The following is a 25,683-nucleotide window of genomic DNA, read 5'->3' on the forward strand; positions in this document are numbered from 1 at the left end:
AAGTGAGGGTCTGTGTGTTGACAGATGAGACCTCTGGTTCCTTTTCTCCACTGGTCCCTCTGATGCTGGCAGCCAGGCTGTTATCCCACCTCAGGAGACAGGAGGGTTCTTCTCTGTGAACTGACCCAAGAGAAAAGATGCGCAGTTACTAACAATTAGTATTCTGCTAATGAAAAAACTAACTTGCTGCCATATTGTCCTAAGATGAAGCTCCATTGATGAGCCCTGCCCATTCGGTGAGTTTCCTTTAGCTCCTTATTGCCTTACTCATAAATATGCATGTTCACCTAGGATCATCAGACATTCAGGGAAAGTTTCCAACATGAAAGACAGAGACCAAAAAACACATGGAAAAAAAGGAGTTGAGAGAAACTGAATTATAGCATAGGGAACAGAAAAAACCCCTTTGATTAAAAAATTAATATCCTTAGATAAGGTTGTAACTATGAAATAACAATAGCTACAAAAAAAGAATTAAAACAAGCTTTCAGAAGTTAAACATTATAGCAGAAATTTAAAAATTAGATAAAAGGGTTATAAGATAAAGTTGAGGAAATATCAGAACTATGAAAGATACGAGAACAAAAGAGTCAGTCTATAAGGTCTGCAACTATTCAAATTCCAGGAAAAAGAGAACAGAGAAATTGGAGGGTAGGAAATAAAGAATTAATGCAGGAAGAATTCCCAGAGCTGAAGGACATGCATTTCTAGAATGAAAAAAGAGCTCACTGAATTCATAGCAAATGAATAGGAAGGATCTCACATCAAGGCTCAATATAATCAAATATTGGAGGCCAAGGATAAAGAGATTTTCAGTGCTTCTGGAGAAAAGAAACAGGTCACTTATGAAGACTCAGGAATTAAAAGGCCCTCATACTTCTCATTAACGGTTCTGGACGCTGGAAGACAGTGGAGCAATGCCTTTGTATTAGTAAGGGAAAAAGTCTCCAACTCAGAATTCTATTCCCACATGAACAGTCAAGTGTGAGTATAGGTTAAAGATATTTTCAGACAGGAAAAGTCTCAAAAGTGTGACCCATCTTGTGTCACATACCCATTCTCTAGAATCATTATTATTGTAGCTAACACTTATATGGTGTTTACTGTGTGCTCACTGCAGCAATTTAGCACATATATATTCTCTCTCTCTCTTCTCTCTCTCACATATGTAGTAAGAGGATGCTACTATGATTTCTTTGTTTTACAAGTGCGGAAACAGGCATGGAAAAGTAATTTCCCAGGGTCCCACAGCTAGTAAATGGTGGAATTGGGATTTGAACTTGCATAGTCTTAACTCCACTGTTATATTGCTAATACTTGAGGATGTGCTCCACCAAAATGAGGGAAGCAAACAAAGATCCAGCACAGGAGCAGGGCAAAAGGAATTCCCAGGTTGAAGGTGAAGGGATGCTCTAGGATTGTAGCAGTACAAAGAGGTCTGGAATTCAGTTGATCTAGATTGGAACAGATAAGACAGAGGGCTCCAGGAAAAAAATGGAACAGATGTACTACCTGATGTGTTTGGTCATATTGAGAGTAGTCTCACTGTTGGAGAATGAATTGATATCTACACAGAAAAGCAAAAAGATGGGGAAGAATACCTAAGAAAAAGGATATTGGCTCTGTTTTGGACAATATTTATGTAGACATGAGGTATATCCTCATGATTGTCCCATGTTCAGCTTACATCTGGGGTGATCCCTTCTTACCACCTGCACTGCCACCGTCTGGGTCTGGCCCCTGCCTGTCTTCTCTGGATGACTGCAGGGTCTCCTCTCCGTGCTTTTTTCCTTGCCCCTCTTCTGTTCAGTCTGTGTGGCACCCAGAGGGATCCAGTTAAAATACAAACCAGACTGTGATGCTCTCTTGCTCAGAGCCCTACAGTGGCTCCCTAGTTCAGGGAGAGCCAGAGCCCTTCTGGCCACTTCCCACATCCACACATGCCTCTTGCCTGCCTGACCTTCTCTATAGCACTTGCCACCATCCAACACATTAGATATTTACATATTCATTTTGTTTCTTGTCCGTTTTACATATTTTGTTTCTCGTCTGTCTTCCTTTATTAGCGTATATTCTCAATGAGGGTGAGGATTTTTTCTCTTTTTTTTCCCCTGCTCTATTCCCAGAGCCTAGAGCAGTGCTTGACACGTAGTAGGCACTGAATAAGGATTTATTAAGTAAATGTATTGCTTTTATAAAAGTGAAAATTATATTTAAAAATACTACTTGTTTTTAAAAAGCTATTTGCAATAAGCTAAGCTAAGCAGCTCCTTGTCTTACTGGTTTAAGCATCCCCAAGCAATTTGAAACTAAAATCCTGAGGGACCTAACTGAAAAGTTTTGTCTCCATTTGGAAAATACTCATATCAGGTTATCATCAGGTTATGCCCCTTTAAAACTCTGTGCTGGGTGCTGTCAGTCCTTATGGCAAAAATTTACTGTAACGTTCCATGGTAACTGTTTATGATGGAGACTGTTGAGTTTCACAACTGTTTGACAGCTAAGATTTCAGACAGGGTACTCTTTTTTTTTTTTTTGCGGTACGCGGGCCTCTCACTGCTGTGGCCTATCCTGTTGCAGAGCACAGGCTCCGGACGCACAGGCTCAGTGACCATGGCTCACGGGCCCAGCCGCTCCGCGGCACGTGGGATCTTCCCGGACTGGGGCACGAACCCGTGTCCCCTGCATCGGCAGGCGGACTCTCAACCACTGCACCACCAGGGAAGCCCCAGACAGGGTACTCTTTAATATTCATTTTTTAAGCGTAGAATCTGTTCAGTGAGTGTAAATAAGCATCACAGATATCTTCAATAAGGCACAAACACCTAAAATTCTAATTCCTACAGTGTAAGGAAAATGACCCCCAGCGTCTTAGCATCTGTTTGCCTTTCATTGGCTCATAATAATTCTTGCTGTGTTTTGCTGCAGATTAAAGCTGTTTAGTCTTTCATTGGACTGTTCCCTTTCCTAGCTTTGCCTCTCTTCTCACCTCTTCCTTTAGGAGACTTAGGATCCTTTTAATGATATCACAGACATGTCCATGGCTGCAGCTCCAGTTCTGTAGCCACAGGATTAGAATTCATAGCAGGAGAAGCTGGACTGTGAGAGGGAAGGGTCTTTGTCCTAAAGCAACACCCGATTAGGCGCAGCTAGCAGCAACAGCGCCAGCAGAACGAGGAGCACAGCAGGCTCCCGGGCTTCCTTCGCACTTCCTGGCGAAAGTCTTCCTTCGTGGAGACCAGCTGAAGGATAACCTCCCTCCACACTCCCACTCCTTAAATAGCATAATATGGACAGTCTTTGAACCCACAAAGGACTTGACGCGAAATGTTTGAAAATCGTGTTTCTCTGATGTTGACTCTCTTAGATTATAGCTCACTTCGTAGAAGTAATTTATATTTGTGTTATCTGCTTACTGTGGGACCAAAGAGCTTTGGCAGGCTTTTTACCTCATTGTTTTGTTTGTTTTTGGTGATTTTACTTAGCTTAAGTGTTGTTTGAATATGAAGGTAATTACAGAGTAAGAGTTCTAGATCTTTGGTGATGTTTTCGCTACCTGTTAACATTAGTATGTATTTTGAGGGAGTTTACCCTTCCTGCTCGGACTTCTAGATGCACTTTTCTGTTACTAGATTGTATAATTCCAGCAACATACTCTGCTTTTCCCACTGGGTCATGAAACTCTTTCTTCTTTTAAGACCACATGATATTTCATTGTATCATTTTTAGGAAAGAAAATGAATTTGGGGGGAATACTAGTTAAGTACCAGGTAATGTGCTATATATTTTTTCATATCTAATATAGACCTGAACATAGTCAACCTTTGGCCTCTGATGGCATTTCATTGTTCTTACTGTGTTAGGAACTGGGTCGTTTCAGTTTTTGTGAATGCAAGGTGAGAAACCTTAAAATAATTTGTGCCAAAAATTGCTTTGGAGATCATTAAAATTAAGTGCTGCTGTTACTGGTTTTTTTAATAACTTATCAATATTGCTATAGATGTCTAGATTTCAGTAAGACATCTGACAAAGTGTCTCCTTGTAAACAAGGACATTTGTAGGCTGGTAGATAAAAGAGTAAATAGGATTCAATGCTAGTTGTAAAACTTGCAGAATTGTTCTGGAGAGATCTATAGTGGCACATCGCAGGTTTCTGCCCTTGTCCCTGGCCTGTTTGTGAACTTGGATAATGACGTAGAGGCATGTTTGCTTGCTGGTGGATGAGAAAGCTAAGAAGAATAACTGAAAATAAAATGCCCACTAAAGATTTTAAAAGATCACAGACTGAAGGATGAGTTGAAAGGGACTGATTGAATCTTTCTTAATTGTGACAGTTCTTATCATCAGTTAAAAATATCACTATGAAGTTATAGACTGGATGAGAACTGGCCAAATTGTAGACGAGATAGAAAGCACCTGAAATTTGTGACATCATGGGAATTTGCGTATTGCATTTGTCTATAAAGAACCGAAGGCCATGGTAACAGATGCCAAAGGTACAGAACGAAGGCGGTGTAGTAGTGCTAAGACTACATTCTGCAGAACTGGCCAGGTCGTGCTTGTGCTATTTTTTATGATTATAGTACAATTTTTTTATTGTGTAATATTTGGTACGTAAAAAAGAACACATGTGATATGTAAGTTATGAAGCAAAGAATAAGATAAATGTGTAAAGGCCTTAATCCCAGCTTAAGAACTACAACTTTCTGAAGATCATAGAATCTGTATTTTCCTCCTGTACCCCAGAAGTAACCATTATCCACAATTTGTCATTTCCTTGCTTTTTCAAAAATAATTCCACCGTGTTATGTGTGTATTTCTTAGCAATATATTATTTTTAAGTTGTTTTTGAGTTGTATTAAAATGGTATAATAGTAGAAGAATCAATATTGTTAAAATGACCATACTACCCAAGGCAATCTACAGATTCAATGCAATCCCTATCAAACTACCAATGGCATTTTTCACGGAACTAGAACAACTAATCTTAAAATCTGTATGGAAACACACAAGACCCCAAATGGCCAAAACGATCTTGAGAAAGAACAGAGCTGGAGGAATTATGCTCCCTGACTTTCATCAGAACATTATGGTACTGGCACAAAAACAGACACATAGATCAATGGAACAGGATAGAAAACCCAGAAATAAACCCATGGCTTATGGTCAATTAATTGAGGACAAAGGAAGCAAGAATATACAGTGCAGAAAAGACAGTCTCTTCAATAAGTGGTGCTGGGAAAACTGAACAGCTACATGTGAAAGAATGAAATTAGAACATTCTCTAACACCATATACAAGACTTAAATTCAAAATGGATTAAAGACCTAAGTGTAAGACCAAATACTGTAAAACTCCTAGCGGAAAACAGGCAAAACACTCTGACATAAATTGAAGCAATATTTTTTGAATCTGTCTTAGAGTAATGGAAACAAAACAAAAATAAACAAATGGGATCTAATTAAACTTATAAGCTTTTGTAGAGTAAAGGAAACCATTGTCAAAACTAAAAGACAACCTACTGAATGAGAGAGAATATTTGCAAATGATATGACTAATAAAGGATTCATACCCAACGTATATAAACAGCCCATTACAGCTCGACAAATAGCCCACTTAAAAAATGGGCAGGGCTTCCCTGGTGGCGCAGTGGTTGAGAGTCCGCCTGCCGATGCAGGGGACACGGGTTTGTGCCCCGGTCCGGGAAGATCCCACATGCCGCGGAGCGGCTAGGCCCGTGAGCCATGGCCGCTGAACCTGCACGTCTGGAGCCTGTGCTCCACAACGGGAGAGGCCACAACAGTGAGAGGCCCGCGTACCGCAAAAAAAAAAAAAAAAAAAAAAAGGGCAGAAGAACTGAATTGGCATTTTTCCAAAGAGGAAATGCAGATGGCCAACAGGCACATGAAAATATGCTCAACGTGGCTAATCATCAGGGAAATGCAAATCAAAACAACAATGAGATACCACCTCACACCTGTCAGAATGGCCATCATTAAAAAGTCTACAGATAACATGCTGGCAGGGATGAGGAGAAAAGGGAACTGTTGTACACTGTTGGTGGGTTTGTGAATTGGTGCAGCCTCTGTGGAGAGCATTAAGGAGGTGTCTTAAAAAACTAAAAATAGAACTACCATATGACCCCGCAATTCTACTCCTGAGTATATATCCAGAAAAACCCCAAAACACTAATTTAAAAAGATACATGTACCCTAATGATCATAGCAGAACTATTTACAGTAGCCAAGACATGGAAACAGCCTAAGTGTCCATCAGTAGACGAATGGATAGAAGAGGTGGTCCATATACACAGTGGAGTACTGCTCAGCCATGAAGAGTGAAACTTTGCCCTTAGCAGCCGCAGGGACAGACTTTGTGGGCGTTATGCCCAAGTGACACAAGTCAGAGAGAGACAGTGACGTCACTGACATGTGAAGTCTAAAAGATGCAGCAGACTAGTGAACATAACAAAAAGAAGCAGACTCACAGACACAGGGAACAAACCAGTGGTAACCAGTTGGGAGGCGGGGGGAGAAAGGTAATATAGGGGAGGGGGAGGTACAAAGTGTTGGGTGTAAGACAGGCTCAGGGATGTACTGTACAACACGGGGAAGACAGCCAATATTTTGTAATAATTGTAAATGGAAAGTAACCTGTAAAAAATATATATAATAAAAAAAGTTTTAAATGGTGTAATACTGTATATAGCATTTTGCCACTTGCTTTTTTTTTTTGGCTGCGTTGGGTCTTCGTTGCTGCCTGTGGGCTTTCTCTAGTTGCTGCGAGCGGGGGCAGCTCTTCGTTGGCCATGTGCGGGCTTCTCACTGCGGTGGCTTCTCTTGTTGCAGAGCACAGGCTCTAGGTGCACGGGCTTCAGTAGTTGTGGCTCGTGGGCTCTAGAGCGCAGGTTCAGTAGTTGTGGTGCATGGGCTTAGTTGCTACGCGGCGTGTGGGATCTTCCTGGACCAGGGCTTGAACCCGTGTCCCCTGCATTGACGGGCGGATTCTTAACCACTGCACCACCAGGGAAGCCCCTTGCCACTTGCTTTTTACATTTAACGTTCTAAGATTCATGTATATCCATTGTTCTCAACCAGAGTTTCTCATCTGGACCGTAGAACACAGAAGATGATTTGAGTGCCCGTTTTCTCATTTCTCCCAAGGATGGGACACATGTAGCACCCTTTTAGGGTACATCGGAGAGGAGCTGTCTCATTACATATAATGGATGCTTTAGGCTAGCCAGCAGGGCTTAATTCTCTATTGGAACCTGGTGGAGAAAGGCTAAATTGTAGCTCTAGGTAATTCTTTTTTACTGATGTAGTATGTTCCATTTGTGAGCATAGTAAAGCTTATTCACATATTCTCCTATGATGGACATTTGGGTTGTTTCTGGTACTTTTGATGTTATTGTTTTTGTGAACAAGCTATGACCATCTTGTACCTTTCTCTGAGTGCACACGATTAAATCTTTCAGTGTACATCTGAGTGGTGTTGCAGGGGACTGCTGCATTTTAGCGGGGACGTTGGTAAACTGGAGTGAGTACAGAGGAGGGCGATCGAGAATAGTTTAACCATATCATAACCAACCATTATTTATTTTTATTTTCTTAGGGATTGAAGAGGTTAATGACCATTTGCCAGAAGCACTTTCCTACAGATCCATCGAAATGTGTGGAGTACAATGCACTATGAGATCTGTGTGCGGCCCGTGAATATCACAAGAAACTTAAGGAAGCCTGGCGTGGACTTGCGGAATTGCCAACAGCACGAGGGAGGCAGAAAAAGGAATTTCTGGTCTCTGAGTTCTGCCTAATGCAACTCTTGGTTTTAAGAACTGTGTTGGCTCTCATGTCCCATCTGACTGCCAAGTGATTTTTGTGTCTTGCTTTTATTTTAAATAGTCGAAAAATTAAGTTCTAAAGACTTTTCCCCGTAATTTAAATGTGTAGACAACAGTCACAGGACAGGGTTTAAAATAACTTTTCCCTCTAGACCTGAAAGTTGCAGTTAGAGGATTAAAAAGGAACATTTGAGGATGGACTTAATTATTTCTGTAAAATATGGTAATTTTCACGTTGCCTCTTATGAAGTGTTTATAGAAAAATATTTTTATATTTTTCAACAAAAACATGGAACCATTTAATGAAACTTGATAGTCCTTAAATGTTGCTGAACTTTTGCCATCTTGGAATAGATTTGAATGTAAATATTACTACTGTTACGTGTTATTTTTCTTGCATTTCAAAGCTTGCTTTTATCTTTTAAATTGTGTAAATTTTAGTATTGGTCATCTCTCGGGACAGATACAATTAACAGGAAATAGAAGTTTGGAACACAAAGTTTGGAACACAAAGATTTGAACCAACAGAAGTTCAAATTCAGTAACCCCAGTGCATCAAGGTTCAAGGTGGGGAAATGGATTGTCAAGCCAAGAACGGGGATGTTTCGCTGCTGCTGGTTCTTCCTGGAATAGGACTGCCCGTGAGCGTCATCCTCCCGAGACCGGTGGTGGACAGCTGTCCCAGCTCCATCCCGCCCAGCAGAAGAGGAAGTTGCCAGGACTCTTGGCCGCTGCCCGAGACAGTAGGTCCTGGGTCTGATTTTGCACAAACGAGGACTTCTTTTGAATCTTGCACAGTGTCGCCCCCAGATAATTGTGACGAATCACTGCGCTTTAGAGGTTGAGAGGACTCAATGGATAGAGGCAGGTGGGGAAATAGAAAGCTGCCTGAGCAGGTGGATTGGCACTGCCGGCTGGAGGGAGGAGTGGGGCTCCAAAGTCAGCACTAACTCACCTCATACTGCAGCTCCCCACCTGTGCACGTAAGGGTGTGAGTATGTATGTACGACCGTGAGCAAGTCGCTTCAGCCCTCTAAGCCTCAGCTTCCTTATCTGCAAAAGGTGGTGATACTTGTACGTACCTCATGGCATCACTGTTGTATTTACGTAAAAGAAAACGCTTAGCACGCTGCCTGGCAAGTAAGAGCTCAGTAAACAGCAGTTGTGTCCTTGTTGTTAGAGTGAAGACAAAGTAGCTTTCCCCAACCTGCCGTCAGGGTCATTGTGGGCTCACGTGACGAGAACAGTGGTGGTGGCAGCAGCGTGCTAGCAGCGTCGGCAGTGCTCGTAGGAGCATCTATTAAGCATTTACTGTGTCCAGGCTCTGTAGCTGCTCACACTTGGAGCCAGTTCTGAGTTTAGAAGGATCGAGAATGTGGTGGGGCTGGAGTCAGCTGCGCGGGTGCAGGTGGGCTCACAGTCACTTCTCCTGGCCCCTCTTGGGAAGCCTCGAAAGCCAGTTCTGGCCACTTGTGGGGTCTGTGGCTGTGCCTGACTGACCGTGTCCGCTGGTCATGTGTGCGATGGTGGCTGAGGCCTGCTGTCCTGAATTGAATCAGGGTTCCTTGCCTACTTTAGAAACCGTTTCTTCTTATGAAATTACAACCGAAGAGAGCTTACCAGAGCAAATAAGAGACAGACGTTCATAAGATATGACAACAGTCTAGACTTCTCTTATGTAGTCTTGATGTATAGGACTTGTTTATAAATATTGTTGAACGAACACCCCCCCCCAGGTCACTTCTTTTTTAATTCCCAGTCAGCATGGCAGTCAGCTAATTTTGTGTTGTCTTCCCATTTGCTGTTAGTTAATATTCCACCACAAAGAAGAAACTGCGTCATGTGACACCAGTATCTTCTAAAACTGATCAGTGTGGATAGATGGTTGGAAAAAAGAGTTGTACTGTATTCTGCAGTGCTGTGAATGTCGGTCATTCTGGGCTTAGGTTGAAAGACGTAGATCTTGTGGAAAAGTCTTCCGTTTCCCTGAAGTGAAAGATCTTCAGAGGATTGCAGATATCATGGGGGTGTGTTAAAAAAATGACCTCTCGCAGTCTCCAAATCATGAAAATTTTAGTTCACCAGATGCTGCATATTTCTATTTTTTAGCTATTTCTAAAACAATAAAGGCCTGTCTTTTAAAATCAGTCACAGTCCTGAACTAAGTATATTTTTCCCTTTCTATCTCCCACCTGCTCAGACTCCTTTCCAAAGGAGTCGTGTCTTTCTGGATTCATATTTAGTGAAACACTGGTTTCCCCCCAGAAGTAAATACTGCTTTTCTTAGGAGTGTTCTTGCCAGCTACAAAGACCGAGCAGTATTTTTCAGCACCGCAGCACGGGGCTGCGGCAGTCTGGAGGTCACGGCTGTGATTCTAGCCTTTGGGGAAAACTAGGAAAAGAAGGCTGAGGCCAGAGACAATTGACACACAGCGGGGAGAGAGAAGGGATGGTCCTGGTCCTGTAGGAAGGAGGAGGAGTCCCGAGAGACCAGAGCCAGGAAGGCAGCTGCCACTAGCAGCAGCATTTAGGGTGCGCTGCGACTCTTAAACTCTAAGGAAGAACTTGGAGGAATAGAAAATCGGGTTGATAGCGGTGTGACTTCTTAACGTTAAGTGTTTCCTTCTGGTGGTCTCCTGACCCAGTCTAGCCCTTTAGATTGTCCCGGGATTTGACACCAGTAAATACTGTAGCAATACAATTGTCTTTTTAGATGAAAGAGTGGTAGCTTTGAACTCGGGGGATTCCTATCACTGGCTCCTTTGCAGCCCTGCAATAACCCCCTTTAGTGCTTCTGGACCTAGAAGGGTAGTAGAGCTAAGTGGGGCAGATTCAGTGAAAGGGGAGCTCGGGTTGAGCTGCGGCCGTTTCCTTTGTGCAAATATCTCAAAGAGCGTAACTTGGTGGGTCATGCCTCCCTCCTCCCGCCCTCGTGCGTGGAGCCCCTGGAAGAATGTCTGTCCCATAGAAATTCATGGTATGGAGTCACATTGGGAGGCTTCAGCTGAAAGCACCTTCTCATGGCAGGTGTACGTAAGAGTTGCCAGCTGTCGAGAGTCAGGAGCCAGCTCCAGTCCCCGGAGGGTCGCTGTGGGAACACCATCACGGCAACTGGTTTTCATCACACACTCTGCAGTTGGATTGGCTGAGTTTTAACTACGCAGTAGTCCTGGAATGGTTAACAGTAACCTTAAAATCTTTTGAAATTTAAAAATAAGTTCTGGTGGTGTGGACCAACTGGGGGAGTGCAGTGTGGGCGGCGGCAGCTGTGGTGTGCGCCGAGCCCGTTCAGGATTCTGGGACCACGCTCATTTAGAAAAAGTGTTTTTACATTTACCAGAACAGTTTCTCGTGAAAGCATTGGTTATTATTTTTCCACGAACCCTTACGCAGCTTGTCCAGACTACTCCTTGTGTTGATGGTAATGGTTACTCTGTTTAACTAGGCCACTTCCTTTTGTTTAGTCTGTCCTCTCTGTCCTTAAGCGCCAGCTTTGAAATAATTGTCAGCCTTCTCACAGCATTCAAGGTGAACACACTGCTTTGACCACGGACGGCAGCTAAGAAGGTTTGAGCTGCTTCCTGAGCGTCGTTGGTGATCACACATGCAGTCACCGAGCTTCCTGCCACCACAGTCCAGTCACTGGCTCTCCTTGCCCTCTGCACGCCCAGATTTTACAGCTTGCCGAAACCAAATTGCCTTTGCTCTCCAACTGCCCTTCCCCTGAGGCTTAGGAGACACCATAAACCATGAGTGTTGTCGTCGGAGCCTGGTTTCGAGATTCTGCCATCCTGTGAAGTGGGAGGATTAAAGTTGTAGCTTTGAAACGTTTTGACCACAACTCACACACAACAGTAACAAGTGTGTGGACACCCAGTATTCCTTGCGTATGTGCATATGTAACAGAAGCACTGACCATACCATGTGCGGTACGTTCTTATGTTTTCTTTTCTGTTGTGTTTCTTATTTAAAAAAAAAACATGCTGGTTGTGACCCTCTCAAGTGGCTCACAGCTCATTAATATGTTGTGACCAGCAGTTTGAAAACCACAGATTAAAAGGAGTTATCAGTTATGGAATGAAATGACCTGGTGGATAAATTCAGGGCAACAGGACTCTACTTCTTTTTTATTGTTTTAATACAAAGAGAGAGAACACTTAGCTCTCAAGGTTAATGTGAAATTTAGCAGATGATAAAACCTCAAGTACTTCAAATGTTAAATACTTTTGAAGTAATAATTCTTATTCAAATGGGGAGACTTGGCCATAGAAGAAGCACCAGGACAAGCCTCATATAATCCTTCTGTAAGAAATTTGGCAGTAAAGATAGGTACAACCTTGGGCTGGCTGTGCTCTGTGTACAGCAAGAATAAATAAGATACTGTAAAGTAAGTAAGAGGTTGTTTAAAAGCATGAGTTAAGGTTGGGGCAGAGATAGCAGGAGTCAGGTATTATTAATCAGTTACCCATTGAAGGTTTGTTTAGCCCTTTGAAGATTATTTCCTGAGAGGGCTAGATTACATTTCCTTTATTGTAAATTTTTTTATTGAAATGTAACATATACAGAAAAGTGCATAAATCAGAAGAGTACCATATCATAACTTTTTTCAAAGTGAACATCTCCCAAAGTAACTAGCATCCAAGTCAGGAAAGATAATGTTATTAATGCCCCAGAAATCTCTTCGCGCCTCATTCTAGTCAGAGCCATGGTCCTGATTTTCATCAGGACATTTTCATCACCCCAAAGAGAAACCTGGTACCCATTAGTAGTCATTCCCTGGATGAGTTAGTTGGCTTGTTTTGTTTTCTTTTTTTTTTGTTTTCTTTTCTTTTTGCAGTACGCGGGCCTGTCACTGTTGTGGCCTCTCCCGTTGCGGAGCACAGGCTCCGGACGTGCAGGCTCAGCGGCCATGGCTCACAGGCCCAGCTGCTCCGCGGCATGTGGGATCTTCCTGGACCGGGCCACGAACCCATGTCCCCTGCATCGGCAGGCGGACTCTCAACCACTGCACCACCAGGGGAGCCCCTGTTTTCTTTTTGAATTTTATTTTATTTGTTTTTTATCTAGCAGGTTCTTATTATCTATTTTATACATATTAGTGTATACATGTCAATCCCAATCTCCCAATTCATCCCACCACCAACAACCCGGCCTGCCCCGCCACTTTCCCCCCTTGGTGTCCATACGTTTGTTCTCTACATCTGTGTCTCAATTTCTGCCCTGCAAACCGGTTCATCTGTACCATTTTTCTAGGTTCCACATATATGCTTTAATATATGATATTTTTTTTTCTCTTTCTGTCTGACTTCACTCTGTATGACAGTCTCTAGGTCCATCCACGTCTCTACAAAGATCAATGGAACAGGATAGAAAGCCCAGAGATAAACCCATGCACCTACGGTCAACTAATCTATGACAAAGGAGGCAAGAATATACAATGGAGAAAAGACAGTCTCTTCAGTAAGTGGTGTTGGGAAAACTGGACAGCTACATGTAAAAGAATGAAATTAGAACATTCCCTAACACCATGCACAAAAATAAACTCAAAATGTATTAGACTGGACACTATAAAACTCCTAGAGGAAAACATAGGAAGAACACTCTTTGACATAAATCACGGCAAGATCTTTTTTGATCCACCTCCTAGAGTAATGGAAATAAAAACAAAAGTAAACAAATGGGGCCTAATGAAACTTAAAAGCTTTTGCATAGCAAAGGAAACCGTAAACAAGACGCAAAGACAACCCTCAGAGTGGGAGAAAATATTTGCAAACGAAGCAACTGACAAAGGATTAATCTCCAAAATATATACAAGCAGCTCATGCAGCTCAATATCAAAAAAACAACCCAAGCAAAAAATGGGCAGAAGACCTAAATAGACATTTCTCCAAAGAAGACATACACATGGCCAAGAAGCACATGAAAAGCTGCTCAACATCACTAATTATTAGAGAACTGCAAATCAAAACTACCATGAGGTGTCACCTCACACCAGTTAGAATGGGAATCATCAGAAAGTCTACAAACAATGAATGCTGGAGAGGGTGTGGAGAAAAGGGAACCCTCTTGCACTGTTGGTGGGAATGTATATTGATACAGCCACTATGGAGAACAGTATGGAGGTTCCTTAAGAAACTAAAAATAGAATTACCATATGACCCAGCAATCCCACTACTGGGCATATACCCAGAGGAAACCATAATTCAAAAAGACACATGCACCCCAATGTTCACTGCAGCAGTATTTACAATAGCCAGGTCATGGAAGCAACCTAAATGCCCATCGACAGACAAATGGAAAAAGAGGATGTGGTACGTAGATACAATAGTTCTTTATATAGTCTGGCTATGAGTCCTATGTTAGATATATATAATACAAATACTCCCACCCTGTGGCTTGCCTTTATGCAGGGTTTTCTATGCATAGGGGAAATAATCTTGTAAGTAGCTCAGGCATAACCTTTGTCAGCTATCTTTGCCAGATAGATTTTATAAAAAATCATGTGAATCTTAAATAACATAACCTTTTCATAGTGGCATGCCTGAGTGTGGGATTTGAGAGAAGAGGAAGTCGTGTGAGTTTTTGTACTTTTGTCAAACTGTATAGTTTTATGAGATTACTGTTTCATTAAGACTTGGTTTGTATTTTTCTTCTTTAGGTCTGCAAGTTTATGGGCCGTATATGTATGGTGTGGACACTGCCAGCTGCTTACCCTGTTTTCATTCTCCTCCTTTGCCAACAGAGCCCTACTTTGTGCAGAGCTGCAGTGAGCACAGTAAAAGCTACTTGCTCTCCTGGGACCCTTTAAAGTTAGAGTTGGTTTTGTGACAGGTTCTGCCAATAAATATGGATAGAAGTCTTTTGGGTGGGACTTCCAGGAAACCTGTTGCTTTTCTAAAAAAGAAAAAAAAAAAAGAGATAGACTTAGTATAGACTTAGTTAACAAAAATGTCGCCCTTTCTCTCTTCTTTCCTAAAAAGTGGTCATGATGCTTCAGTGCTTTGCAGCCATCCTGCAGTCTTGATGGTGGGAGACCCATGCTAGAGATGGTGGAGTCAGTTCTTTAATGGCATCGTGGGCATCGTTGTGCAAACCTTGAACCACTGTATTAGGGTTCTCCAGAGAAACAGACCTACAAGGAAATTGTATATATGGAATTGATTCCTTTGATTATGGAGGCTGAGAAGTCCCATGATCTGCTGTCTGCAAACAGGAGAGCCAGTGGTGTAAATTCCAGTCTGAAACCAAAGGCTGGAGATCCAGGAGAGCCTATGGGAAGTCCCACTTTGAGGGAGGGAGAGGACCAGCGTTCCAGCTCCACGGTCAGGCAGAGAGAGCAGCTTCTCCCTTACCCCACCTCTTGTTCTGTTCAGGCCCTCGACAGATTGGATGAGGCCCGTCCACACTGGAGAGCAATCTTTTACTCAGTCCACCGATTCAGATGTTCATCTCCTCCACAAACACCCTCACAGATACACCCAGAGTAACGTTTAACCAGACATCTGGGCACCCGACTCGCAGTCAAGTTGACCCATAAAATTAACCATCACAGCTGCCTTCCTCTGGGCCTCATGTTCTGTGAGGACAGTATTGGGTAAGCTCCTGCCGTTGTGTTTCCATATACTCTGCAGAATTCAGTCCCTAAGCAATATATGCGTTACTCAGATGTCTCAGCTTTCAGAACCATTGAGGTGTGTAGCAAGTGTGTCCCGGTGCCCTGAGGTCCCGTCTGCCCCAACGGGAGCAAGACCTGACTCTGCCACGTCCACGTCCTACTATGTATGATACACGTAAGTGTAACTGTTAACGGGAATGAGCTCTGGATATCGGCACCAGGTCATTTCAACTGCAGAAAAGCCATGAACCAAACGGACGTTAAAGGCAGTTCAGAGACAGCCAGGCTTCAGAGCAGACAGAGGTCTGGCCTGTGGTGGAGATTCTTGTCACTCCGTTGGACAGAGGCATCTAGCTCTTGTTCTTTCGTGTTGCTGCCACATCTCCCTTAGCCTTAGAAATGACTGAGAGGAGTACACTCCTGAAAACCTCTACGGATGGGAAAGGTGTTTGAGAAAATGCACGATTGTGCTTTCATTTGGGGGGAAAGTATCTTTTTTTCAAAATTAATTAATTTGTTTTTGGCTGCGTTGGGTCTTCGTTGCTGCGCGTGGGCTTTCTCTAGTTGTGGCGAGCGGGGGCGGCTTCTCGTTGTGGTGTGCGGGCTTCTCATTGCGGTGTCTTTTCGTTGCAGAGCACGGGTTCTAGGCACATGGGCTTCAGTAGTTGTGCACACGGGCTCAGCAGTTGTGGCTCGTGGGCTCTAGAGCGCAGGCTCAGTAGTTGTGGTGCATGGGCTTAGTTGCTCCGCGGCATGTGGGATCTTCCCGGACCAGGGCTGGAACCCGTGTCCCCTGCATCGGCAGGTGGATTCTTAACCATTGCGCCACCCGGGAAGTCCCGGGGGAAAGTATCTTGATATGCTTCTACCTGTTATCACCACGGTCCCTTCTAGAACAGTAACTCACATTATGCTAACGTGGGCTGAAAGGGTACATGTGTTTTTTGCAAAATTATAAAAAATTGTGCTTGCCTCTCCCGTGGCACCTGCCACGCCCTGCTTCGGGATGAGACCCTGCTAACCACCTTTCTCCTTTGGTGACTGGCTTTCTGTTGGGTTCTACCGATGGTGGGCCACAAGGGAGATGGGAACCCCGAGGAGGGAAGAAGGGGCCTGTTCCTCGATGTTTGCTTCCTGTCCCTGATGGTGGTGGCCCAGCTGCGGGTCGCAGCCCAGCAGTGACAGTTCATTCCTGGAGGAGGTGGTCCTGGCCTGCAGGATTGCCACACTTTCATAGAACCAGCTTTGCCTCGAAAATTGCAGCGCCGTCAGCCCGGTGCCCCTTTCAGACATTTGTATCCCGGCTCCGTGAGGTCCTGCCAAGTCCCGAGGCACCGGTACCAGCTGCGCGGTGTCCACGCCTCAGAGGTTTGACTCCCAGCTCCGCTTCTAGGTTTTCAAAGTCCCTTCTCTGTTCCCCAGCCCTGAGGGTGCTGGCTGCTTCCCTTGGTTATCATCTCTGTCACCTCTTCAGTATCCTGTTAACAACCCTTGATATTCAACCCTTTCTGTTAAAATAACTGGCATGGTCTTGGCCTCCTGATTGAACAGGCAGCCGGATTTGCAGTTCCTGCGTGAGGGGGAATGAGGCCGGGTCCTCTCCCGGCACCCCCAGCTCAGATTGGCTTCCCACTGGCACGTGTGGCCTTTGCTCCTAGATCCTGGGATTCACCCCAAGCGTGGAGAACTAAGACGATGGAGAAACGGGTATCTCACCTCCTGTCCGGTCGTGCAGTCCTGTCTCCTTCATTCCCACTCTGCTCTTCCTCAGTCTCTTCAAGACCTTCTGTCCACTCAGTCTTCTGCTCTCTGCTACTGCATCGTCACCTTCTTGGCTTTGCTTTGCTGTGTAGTCCATCTAGATCCCATTGTCACCACTTCACTTAATCACCAGGACCGTCTACTCTCCTGCCCTGTTGCCCTCCGGCCACACTGCACTACACAGCCTGGGCCTGGCACGTTCCATCTGTCCCCTCCCGCGCCCACTAGCAGGTGCCACTGGAGGGAGTTCACATGCCAAGCATCGGGTGTCACCTGGGCCCCAAGTGATGCCTGGAGGGCGTTCTCCACCTCCTCTCCTCTCGGGGCTGTTCTCACCTGTGACTCTGCTCCAGCCCGACCCTGCCCTCCTTTCCTGTCTCACCTGGAGGATGGCCTCACCTGTCTTTTCTCACACCGGGTTGAGTATGGAGGCAAAGCTTCAGGTCTGTTTCCCACACTCACCACCTGTTCTTACCTTACTTGGAGGAGAAGGGGTTGCTCCTCCTGTCATGGGCTAGATCTTCCGCTGACCGACCTTGCTTACCCAATACTGTCCTCATGACACGTCTTCTAATGTGCCATGTTAATTTGCTTTCATTTTCCCCCGCCTCCTTCTACTCCCAGGAGGATATATATCTTCTAAGGGCAGGGATTTCACATCCATGTGGTTGACCATGAGATGAGAAAGAAAGTCATCATGGTTGATTCCGAGGGTTTTGGCCTGAGCCCTGGAAGATTGGAGTTGCCTCTGACTCAGCTGAGGAAGGTCATTAATGGAGCAGGTTTGGAGGGAACGTCAGAGATTCAGTCTGGATGTGTCAGCACGTTAGACATCCATGTGGAGCTGTTGAGTGGGCTGGAGGATTGTACCAGTTTTAGAGCTGAGGTCAGGGTACTGGGAGAAACACAGGTGTCCTCAGCATAAGACACTTAGAACCATGGACACGATGAGAGCTACAGGAAGTGACTGTGGATGGTAAAGAGGAGGCCTTGAACTGAGCTCTGGGGCACTCTGGCACCCAGACCTCGGGCAGATGAAGAAAACCCTCAAGGAGACTGGCAGGAGGAGCCCTGACTGTGATAAGGAGGAAAACCTGGAGGACACGCTGTCCTGGATTCCAGTGGCAAGAGTGTTTCCATGAAGGACGTGACAGGGACCAGCTGTGCCCATTGCTACTGGTAAGTCACATAGCACGCGAACAGAGGATTAACCATCGGATTTGGCCTTGTGGGGAGGCATCCTTGACCTTGACAAGAGAGGTTTTGGTAGAGTGGGAGGAATGGAAGCATGATTGGAGGGGGTTTGATAGAAAATGGATGAATGAGTGAAAAACAAAAGGAACCTACTCTTCTGTGGGGATAAAAATGTATGGACAGAAAAATGGGGTTTTCTGATTTAAAAAAAAAATCTTGGTGCAATTGCACGCACACGGGCCCTATCGGCTAACCTGCCCACTGTTTATACTCCTGAATTGCAGCCCAGGTCCTTCAGCTGTTACCTGAACAGATAGTGACTGTGCTGGGGGTGTGATTTTGTGCAAGGCAGAGAGGTTATACCACTGCACGTCCTTTCACCTTTTCTCTGCCATCTCTGACCAGGCAGCTCCTTGAATGAGAGATGAGTGAGGGATCCCATTTACACACTTGCTGACCTCTTATCCATGGGGCTCATTTTACTCTCTTCCTTCTATCTGTTTAATGCTGGTGACCTCATTTCCCCTTATGTCGTGGTCGTGTGCCTGTTTGTTTAGTCCACGAGAATGTAAGGTTTTGAAGACCTGGACCCATCACACAATATGGAGTGAATGACTGGCTTCAACAGTGGGCCCCTGCCTGCTTGCTAGCCCACATCAGGGGCTCTCTGATATTCCTCTTTTTAGAGAGAATTTTGCGTCTGAGCCTTTTTGAACTGGTATTCTGGGAGTAAGTAAGGAGAGGCCTGGCTGTTTCTAGTGCTTTCTACGGCAATCAGGTATTTACTGTGTTCCCTAATAACCAAAATAATGACTGTTTGGAATTGCCTTGTTGACACAACGTAAGGGGAGTGCTCGTGTGTGTGTGTGCGCGTGTGGGTGCGTGCGTGTGTGTGTGTGTGTGTGTGTGTGTGTATGGGTGGTGAAAGGTAGGAGGGAGTGGGAAAGAAACGGGAATGTCCCAGCGTCCTGTGGGCCAGCTGCTTTCACGTGATAGAGCTTAAAAGGATATAGATTTCTTTCCTGAGCGGCGACATATTTACATGGAAAAGGCTTAACAGAAGATCCTATTTGTTTGCAATCAGTGTTGATCACCTCGGTACAGAGGCCCTCGCTGCTTTGCCAAGGACAGGCTTAGGAAGTATAAGATGCTGTCCTGATGGGCCTGCTTCCAGATGTGCTTCAGGTTCTCAATGGCTTGTTTCCATTTTTGGCAGGGGTTAACCCACACTGGTGGCAAATGCTTCAGCAAGGCTTTCCATCCCGGGATGCTCTTGGCTGCCAGATTTCTAGTTTCATGCTAGTGAAGAGATGCAGTGTGGGTTAGGGGGCCAGGGATGCAGTTGCAGCAAAAGCTCCGCTGAAGTAAGCCAGTCCCCGATTTGCCCATCAGTGTGGGCTTTTTGTGCCTGCAGGCCCAGCGGGCTGTTGCTTTGGTGATAGGATTTAGAGGGTGGGTGACAAGAGTTTGAGCTGTGGTACGAACAGCAGTGGTAGTAAAGAGCCTGAGCTTCCTGCCTGTCTCCACAGTTGGCCCTTTTTGTCCTACACAGAACCAGGGACCACAGGGGACAGAGACTAAGGACAACGACCTCCAGAGCCCAGATGCCCTCGGTGTTTCTTCCACGTGGCACTGTCCTGTGGGAACAGTACCCAGCCTAGCACATACTGCACACAGGTAACTATTTGTCACGAGCAGTGATACAGATACTAAAATAGCATCCTAACAAGGGCTGACCTCTCATCTCAAATCCTTTTTGTAGTAGGAGGAATACGTAACAATATATTTGTATAATTAAAAAAGGAAACTAGAATAAGAGGGAATTAGCCTCTACTAAACAAACCAAGCTTGTCTACATGATGGAGTAAGCCACTGAGAATATCGTCTATATAGACTGACTTTAAAAAAGGAGCCCGATGGGGCACAGGCAACTGAATGAGAGATCCCTGGAGCATGCGTGTTTATCACTTAGAAACAAACAGAATGTCCAAGAGGCAACTGAGATCTTTTCATTTTGAAAATGCTTTAATAAGTGTTGACAACACTGTTTTGCAAAATGTAAAGGTACTATACAAATTCTTAATACAAAAAGAATAAATTAAAAGCAGATTTCTTTTTAATTCTGCAACTTTGTCTACAACATACATCTTTGTCATTGATTACAGTTGAACAGAATCCAGTAAAGTCATTTTACATGCTCTACAAATCAGTTTCAGGAGCAACCTAACCCTTTCTTCCCCATTATTAAACTAGAGTCCATTTTACACGACTTGTAATAAACTATTGACATTAATGTATATGTAAAACTTTACACCTAGTTAATTAAGCAGTAACTGGTCATCTGATAGCACCTGGATGGGGTTTGCTATATGTAGAACTAAACTAATACCGAATGAAAACACCTTGGAATTTGAACGGTTTCAACACTCACCTGCATATGATCAAATTAAAAAAACCCACCTGTCTCACAACAAAGTCTGACGTAGGTGTTTTCACCAGCCTTCTGGCTAAACAGGCAGTTTCTTATACGTATCCAGACTCCTATAGGGGCTTTATATCAGACCAGGGGTTTCATATTTCATCTTAATTTGCTTTAAAGAAATAGGGGTATATAAGGAGCTTGCCAGTGCTTGTGTACAGTAACTATATCATTTCCCACCACACTGATCATTAACCACGTCAGTCTCAAAGGACCAGCATTTTTATGTACATCCTGTAGGAACTGAACGCAGCTCAACAGTAAAACCTGTTTTACTCAATCTCCGTCTTTACTACCAGACCATCATACTGTTTGCCTGAACTGTAATTCTGCCCCGCTATCCTGCCTCCTTTCCTTTCTGCCCCCCGAATCCCACACCCAAGTGTTTAGAAAGAATTTTCGTCTCTCAGTCTTTGTAACCCAACTGGGCTAAAAATTTATCCGACTGACTTCCGACTTGATTTCAAACTACTATCCCTGTTGTATCATCCGCAGTATGTAACCTTGTCACCTCATCTATTTCCCTTTTGACTTTTCCTCTGGGACAGAGTTCAGTTTGATTATTCATGCATCTTCTTTTGGGAGAAAGAATCTGGCCCAATACAGAATGTTTCCGAATGGGGAAAGAAAAACCTGCTGTTTGTAGCTCTGACCATCAAAATAAGAGCAACACCCCTCCCCGTGTCAATCCCCAGAATCGTTTAATATCATCATAACCAATTTTATTTACCCTGCAGGGTTTACCCCTAGAGCGATCTGTGAATATTAATCCCTTCCGCAAGCTGATATCACCAACCCAGCCGTGCACAGAGCCAGGGAACCCCGGCCCTGAACCGTCCAGCCTGGCCCCAGCCTGCTGTGAGCCCCCAGAGGAATCCCACAGTGCTCTTCAAGCTGCAGCAGGGGGAGCACCGTGGGTATTTACTGATATTTCATTTTAACCAATGGTAAGTGTCCATTCTTACCCTCTGGGTCTGGTAGAGTCTATTGTTTATTCTTGGATTACATATACATAAAAAACAAAGCTTTTTCTTGTTACGCTAAAGCTAACTTCAACTCTGCTTGCCCACAAATCTACCCCACCCCAGCTCCTGTCTCTGGCTGTCCACTGCCTTTCCAGTAGGAAGTCATTACAAGTGAGAAAAGAAATTTCCCCCCCGCCCCGCCACTTGCGCCAATAAGCACAGCATCCCACCTCTGTGGAGACCGTGTTTGTGCCATTTGAAATAACCCAACTACGAGTGTGCACTTGTTAGTATTATAAAAGTATTTTTGAGGCCTTTGAAGATTGATGGCTTTCCAGTTGTGTGTTAAGCATAGCTCAAAACACATGTAAACGTGCAGCTCCCACACACCTTTCTTCTCTCTTCCTTTTTTGGTCCCTGCAGACCATCGGGACACATCAAGGTAGCTGATGTCGTAGGCATATGGGCCCCCTGGGAGCTGATACATTTTTTCAACCCTGCTCTGCCTGCCAGCTAGTAGACATGTGAGTACAGTCTTCCTACCTAAGGGCATAGTTGGGTTCTTGCAAGAAGTGACACGTTGGTAACCGGGTGCCATTGGATCTGAACTCTTTGTCACACAAGTGCTAACAAACAAAATGGGCTACGACAGTTAAACACTTGAATGGATCGCAATGTGCTTTTTCCCTTGGCTTCCCATGAAAGATCAAATGAAACACCTTGTGAGAAAAAAACAGGATACACTTTTACTGGTTGTTTTAATGAGAGAGAACCACTTTTGGCAACCATCACCTTACGTTTCCTACAAATCCCCAAAGGAAAGCAGCTTTGTGTCTTGGGCTGAACCCCCCATGCAGGCTGGGGCTAAGCGGACACTCCGCTACTCCCCGTGGGTCTGTTCTCCTTGGGGTCCAGACTCATGGAGATCCAAGTCAGCAATGCCAGCCAGGGGTCCCCCGACGTGACCATCACATTGGGTTAGTTTTCAGGCTCTCGATGGAGCGGGAGGTGGAATGTTAAGGGAGAGGGGTGAGGGGCACACGTTACAGATGGTTGACTTTCACATGTGGGATGCAGTAGCAGTTGAGGATTTAAAAGAGATTTCATTGCAGAAAGAACGTCTTCCTCTTGGCCCCTCTTAATTTTTTGTGTGTTTTTAGTTTTTAATTTTTTAAAATCTTTGGCAGCATAACTGACTGTGATCCGTGGATGCATCTCTGACGTGTCCAGCTTCTGTTTCTGTTCTTCCTGCTCCCGCAACAGTCACTCCTCCCAGGAGGTATTTCAGCTGTCTGCTGAATACTCCCACGGGGCATGGTCTTCACCGAGTGCTTGGTGGGCCTCCAGGTGGGCCCCAGCTTTCACAGTCCTTCTGGATCACCCTGTACTTAAGTCCCCTCTCCTGGTTTCCACCAATGCCACTAGTCCACAGGAGTCCAGGCCAGCCAGCTTCCCTGATGGTTCCTGGCCAGGGGGCTGTCACGGCAGGGGGGAGCCACCAAGGTGCCATTGAGGATTGGTGCCTGGCTCTCTGGGCAAGGGAGCCAGGGGACACACAGTGGGACCGGAACCTTCCAGAATGTCTCCCCAGTCAGGTTTTTGGAGGGTGAGGGGGACGCGGAGACAGGAGAAGAAAAGTGCTGAGGGCCGAAGCTGGTGCAGGTGACACTGCGTCTGGGTAAGGCAAATGAGAGGCAGTGAGGTGATCTCAGAATGGCGTCGAGGCGGCCAGATTGAGGCCGGCTGGCTCACACGAGGGTCCCGGGCTTGGCTTTTTCTTGCCCGTACCACTGGACATCAGCTAGTTCTGGATAGAGGGAGGGATCCAGGAAACAGCTATCATTGTAGCTCCTGCAGGGAGTCCAAGGGCGAGAGGAGACAGTTAGGGGGGAACGTCACTTGGCAGTCTGCGTTCAGAAGTACGTGTCCATAGGGGCCGATAATGATCACTCGTCTTCCCCGTTCATAAGGAACCAGGCCTGCGGCAGTGCTGAGCGCACAGCAGGCTCGCGCAGACTGGAGAACATTCACACCCAGGGGACCTAAGCCTTGTACGTGTGTGGAGGGAAACGGAGCTAACACTTAAGGCAGTGGTCCTCGGGCTCGGCTGCATGTGGGACTCACCCGGGAACCCCCAAAACACCCACCGTAGAGATGCAGGTTTAATTGGTCTGGGCTGTGCTTGAGTGTCCGGAGCTTTCAGATCCCCCCCCATGACTCTCCCATGCGGCCAAGGCCCAGAACCCCTCCGGCTGGAGGCCTCAGGATTCTTTTTTTTCTCAGAACACTTGCTTGCTTTGTCCTCCCTGAGATCCCAGGTGTAACCAGCGTCCACCAGATTTTTATTCTGTCCTGGAAGCACATGCGAAATGGCAGGTTTCCCTGTAGGGAAACTGAGGTGATATTTTGAATGGAGTCTTAGTGCTGTTTATTTGAAATAACATGTATTGTTGTGTGATTATCAAAAAAAGTATTGAAAGTATATAGAAAAGTGTATAGAGAAGACTTTGTAAAAAAACAGACTTGCAGCTGTGCGTCACGACGCAGGTTGGGCACAGTCGTCCCTTGGTATCTGCAGGGAATTGGGTCCAAGAGCCCCCCCTGGATACCAAAGTCCGAGGATGAGCAAGTCCCTGATACAAACTGGTGCAGTACAGTTGGCCCTTCGTATCGGTGGGTTCCTCATCAGTGGATCGGAGGGCCAGCCGACTGTATTTGTTGGGAAAAACCTGAGTATAAGTGGACCTGTGCAGCTCCAATCTGTGTTGTTCAAGGGCCAGCTGTGGTCTTTGCGTATCAAGAAGCAATCACATGGATATGCTGATGCCCATGATCGTTACTAGGCATCATTATTAGGGAAAACGGCCCCTCCCCACTGATCCTGAACTAGCTCTTTGAGGGCTAAAGATCACACTTTATCTCACTGAATCTAGGAATGGGCTGGAATTTGCCCAGGAGGTGCCCAGACGCTGGTTAATCAGCCATGCGGCCTGAGGAGATGGGGTCCTACCTTCCTCTCCCTGCCCTGCGGGCCGCACGCAGCCCCTGACATGGGCATGGCTGACCTCGGGGCCCTGTGCAGGAACAGCTGCAGAGAGGCCTGGATTACCACCTGTGCTCTTCCTTTGTTTTGAGCTTCTGCTCCTAGTAACCTCTGAGTGTTCATTGGTGCTGATTCCTAAAGGGATGAAACCTGTAGGCCTTTAACCACAGCCTTCGGTTTTTGGAATAGCATTCCTGTGAGGGACACGGGTCTGTGCCTCTGAGTTAGTAGGTGTGGGTTTGTTCAAGCTGGGTTTTCAAGTTTGGCCTCCCCAGAGCACACGCCGTTTTGGGGGTAGAAATACCTATCTGGAAACAGCATCAGGACTTTCCATAAATGTCAGAAGATGATTTCCTCCCCTGCCGCTGATCTCCCCATGCCCTGTGCTACGGTTATGGCTGGGGACGGGTGGCAGGAAGAGACTCAAAGGAAAGCAGGTTTCAAGAGCGTCTTCAGGACAACCTCGTGAACCAGTTTATGACTGAGAATAAGCCATCATCGCCATTTTTCTGTTTGATTCGCTGATTTCTCTAGGAACAAGTGGATGAAGGCATTCTGGATTTCGTGAAGGTTTCTCATCTGGCTTTTAAAAAACCCATCAACGCTGGAAAACCCAAGGCCTCTGTGAGCATACCATGGCCTTTAAAGAGAGTCCTGTGCCTGGAACCCCTGAAATATATACTGGGGTTAATACACTTAAAGGTGGCTTCAGAAGCAAAGTAACATCGAGGCCCTAATTCCGGAACTGGCCCTGCCCGTCTGTCACTGTCTTCCAGTGGTAAG

At 45.3% G+C, this 25,683-nt stretch overlaps 2 protein-coding genes across 7 annotated transcripts in view; one reads left to right on the forward strand and one right to left on the reverse strand.

Moving 5' to 3' along the window:
* The window catches only part of PRPF18 (pre-mRNA processing factor 18), a 58,081-nt gene extending 40,916 nt beyond the window's left edge, over positions 1 to 17,165 (forward strand). For 2 of the 4 annotated variants that reach the window (XM_060006263.1, XM_060006266.1), the window contains 3 exons: positions 7,615 to 11,772; positions 13,167 to 14,154; positions 14,502 to 17,165. In XM_060006263.1, the coding sequence (XP_059862246.1) occupies positions 7,615 to 7,695 (81 nt within the window). In that variant the 3' untranslated portion in view covers positions 7,696 to 11,772; positions 13,167 to 14,154; positions 14,502 to 17,165. The remainder of the gene's footprint in view (positions 1 to 7,614; positions 11,773 to 13,166; positions 14,155 to 14,501) is intronic. The other 2 variants (XM_060006264.1, XM_060006265.1) reach the window with 2 other exon arrangements.
* A 3,254-nt stretch (positions 17,166 to 20,419) lies between these two features.
* Positions 20,420 to 25,683, reverse strand: part of FRMD4A (FERM domain containing 4A) — a 233,384-nt gene continuing 228,120 nt past the window's right edge. For all 3 annotated transcript variants that reach the window (XM_060006260.1, XM_060006259.1, XM_060006261.1), the window contains one exon: positions 20,420 to 23,708. In XM_060006260.1, coding sequence (XP_059862243.1) covers positions 23,606 to 23,708 — 103 coding nt within the window. In that variant the 3' untranslated portion in view covers positions 20,420 to 23,605. The remainder of the gene's footprint in view (positions 23,709 to 25,683) is intronic.

Source organism: Delphinus delphis, chromosome 2, assembly GCF_949987515.2.
Source record: "Delphinus delphis chromosome 2, mDelDel1.2, whole genome shotgun sequence".
NCBI lineage: Eukaryota > Metazoa > Chordata > Mammalia > Artiodactyla > Delphinidae > Delphinus > Delphinus delphis.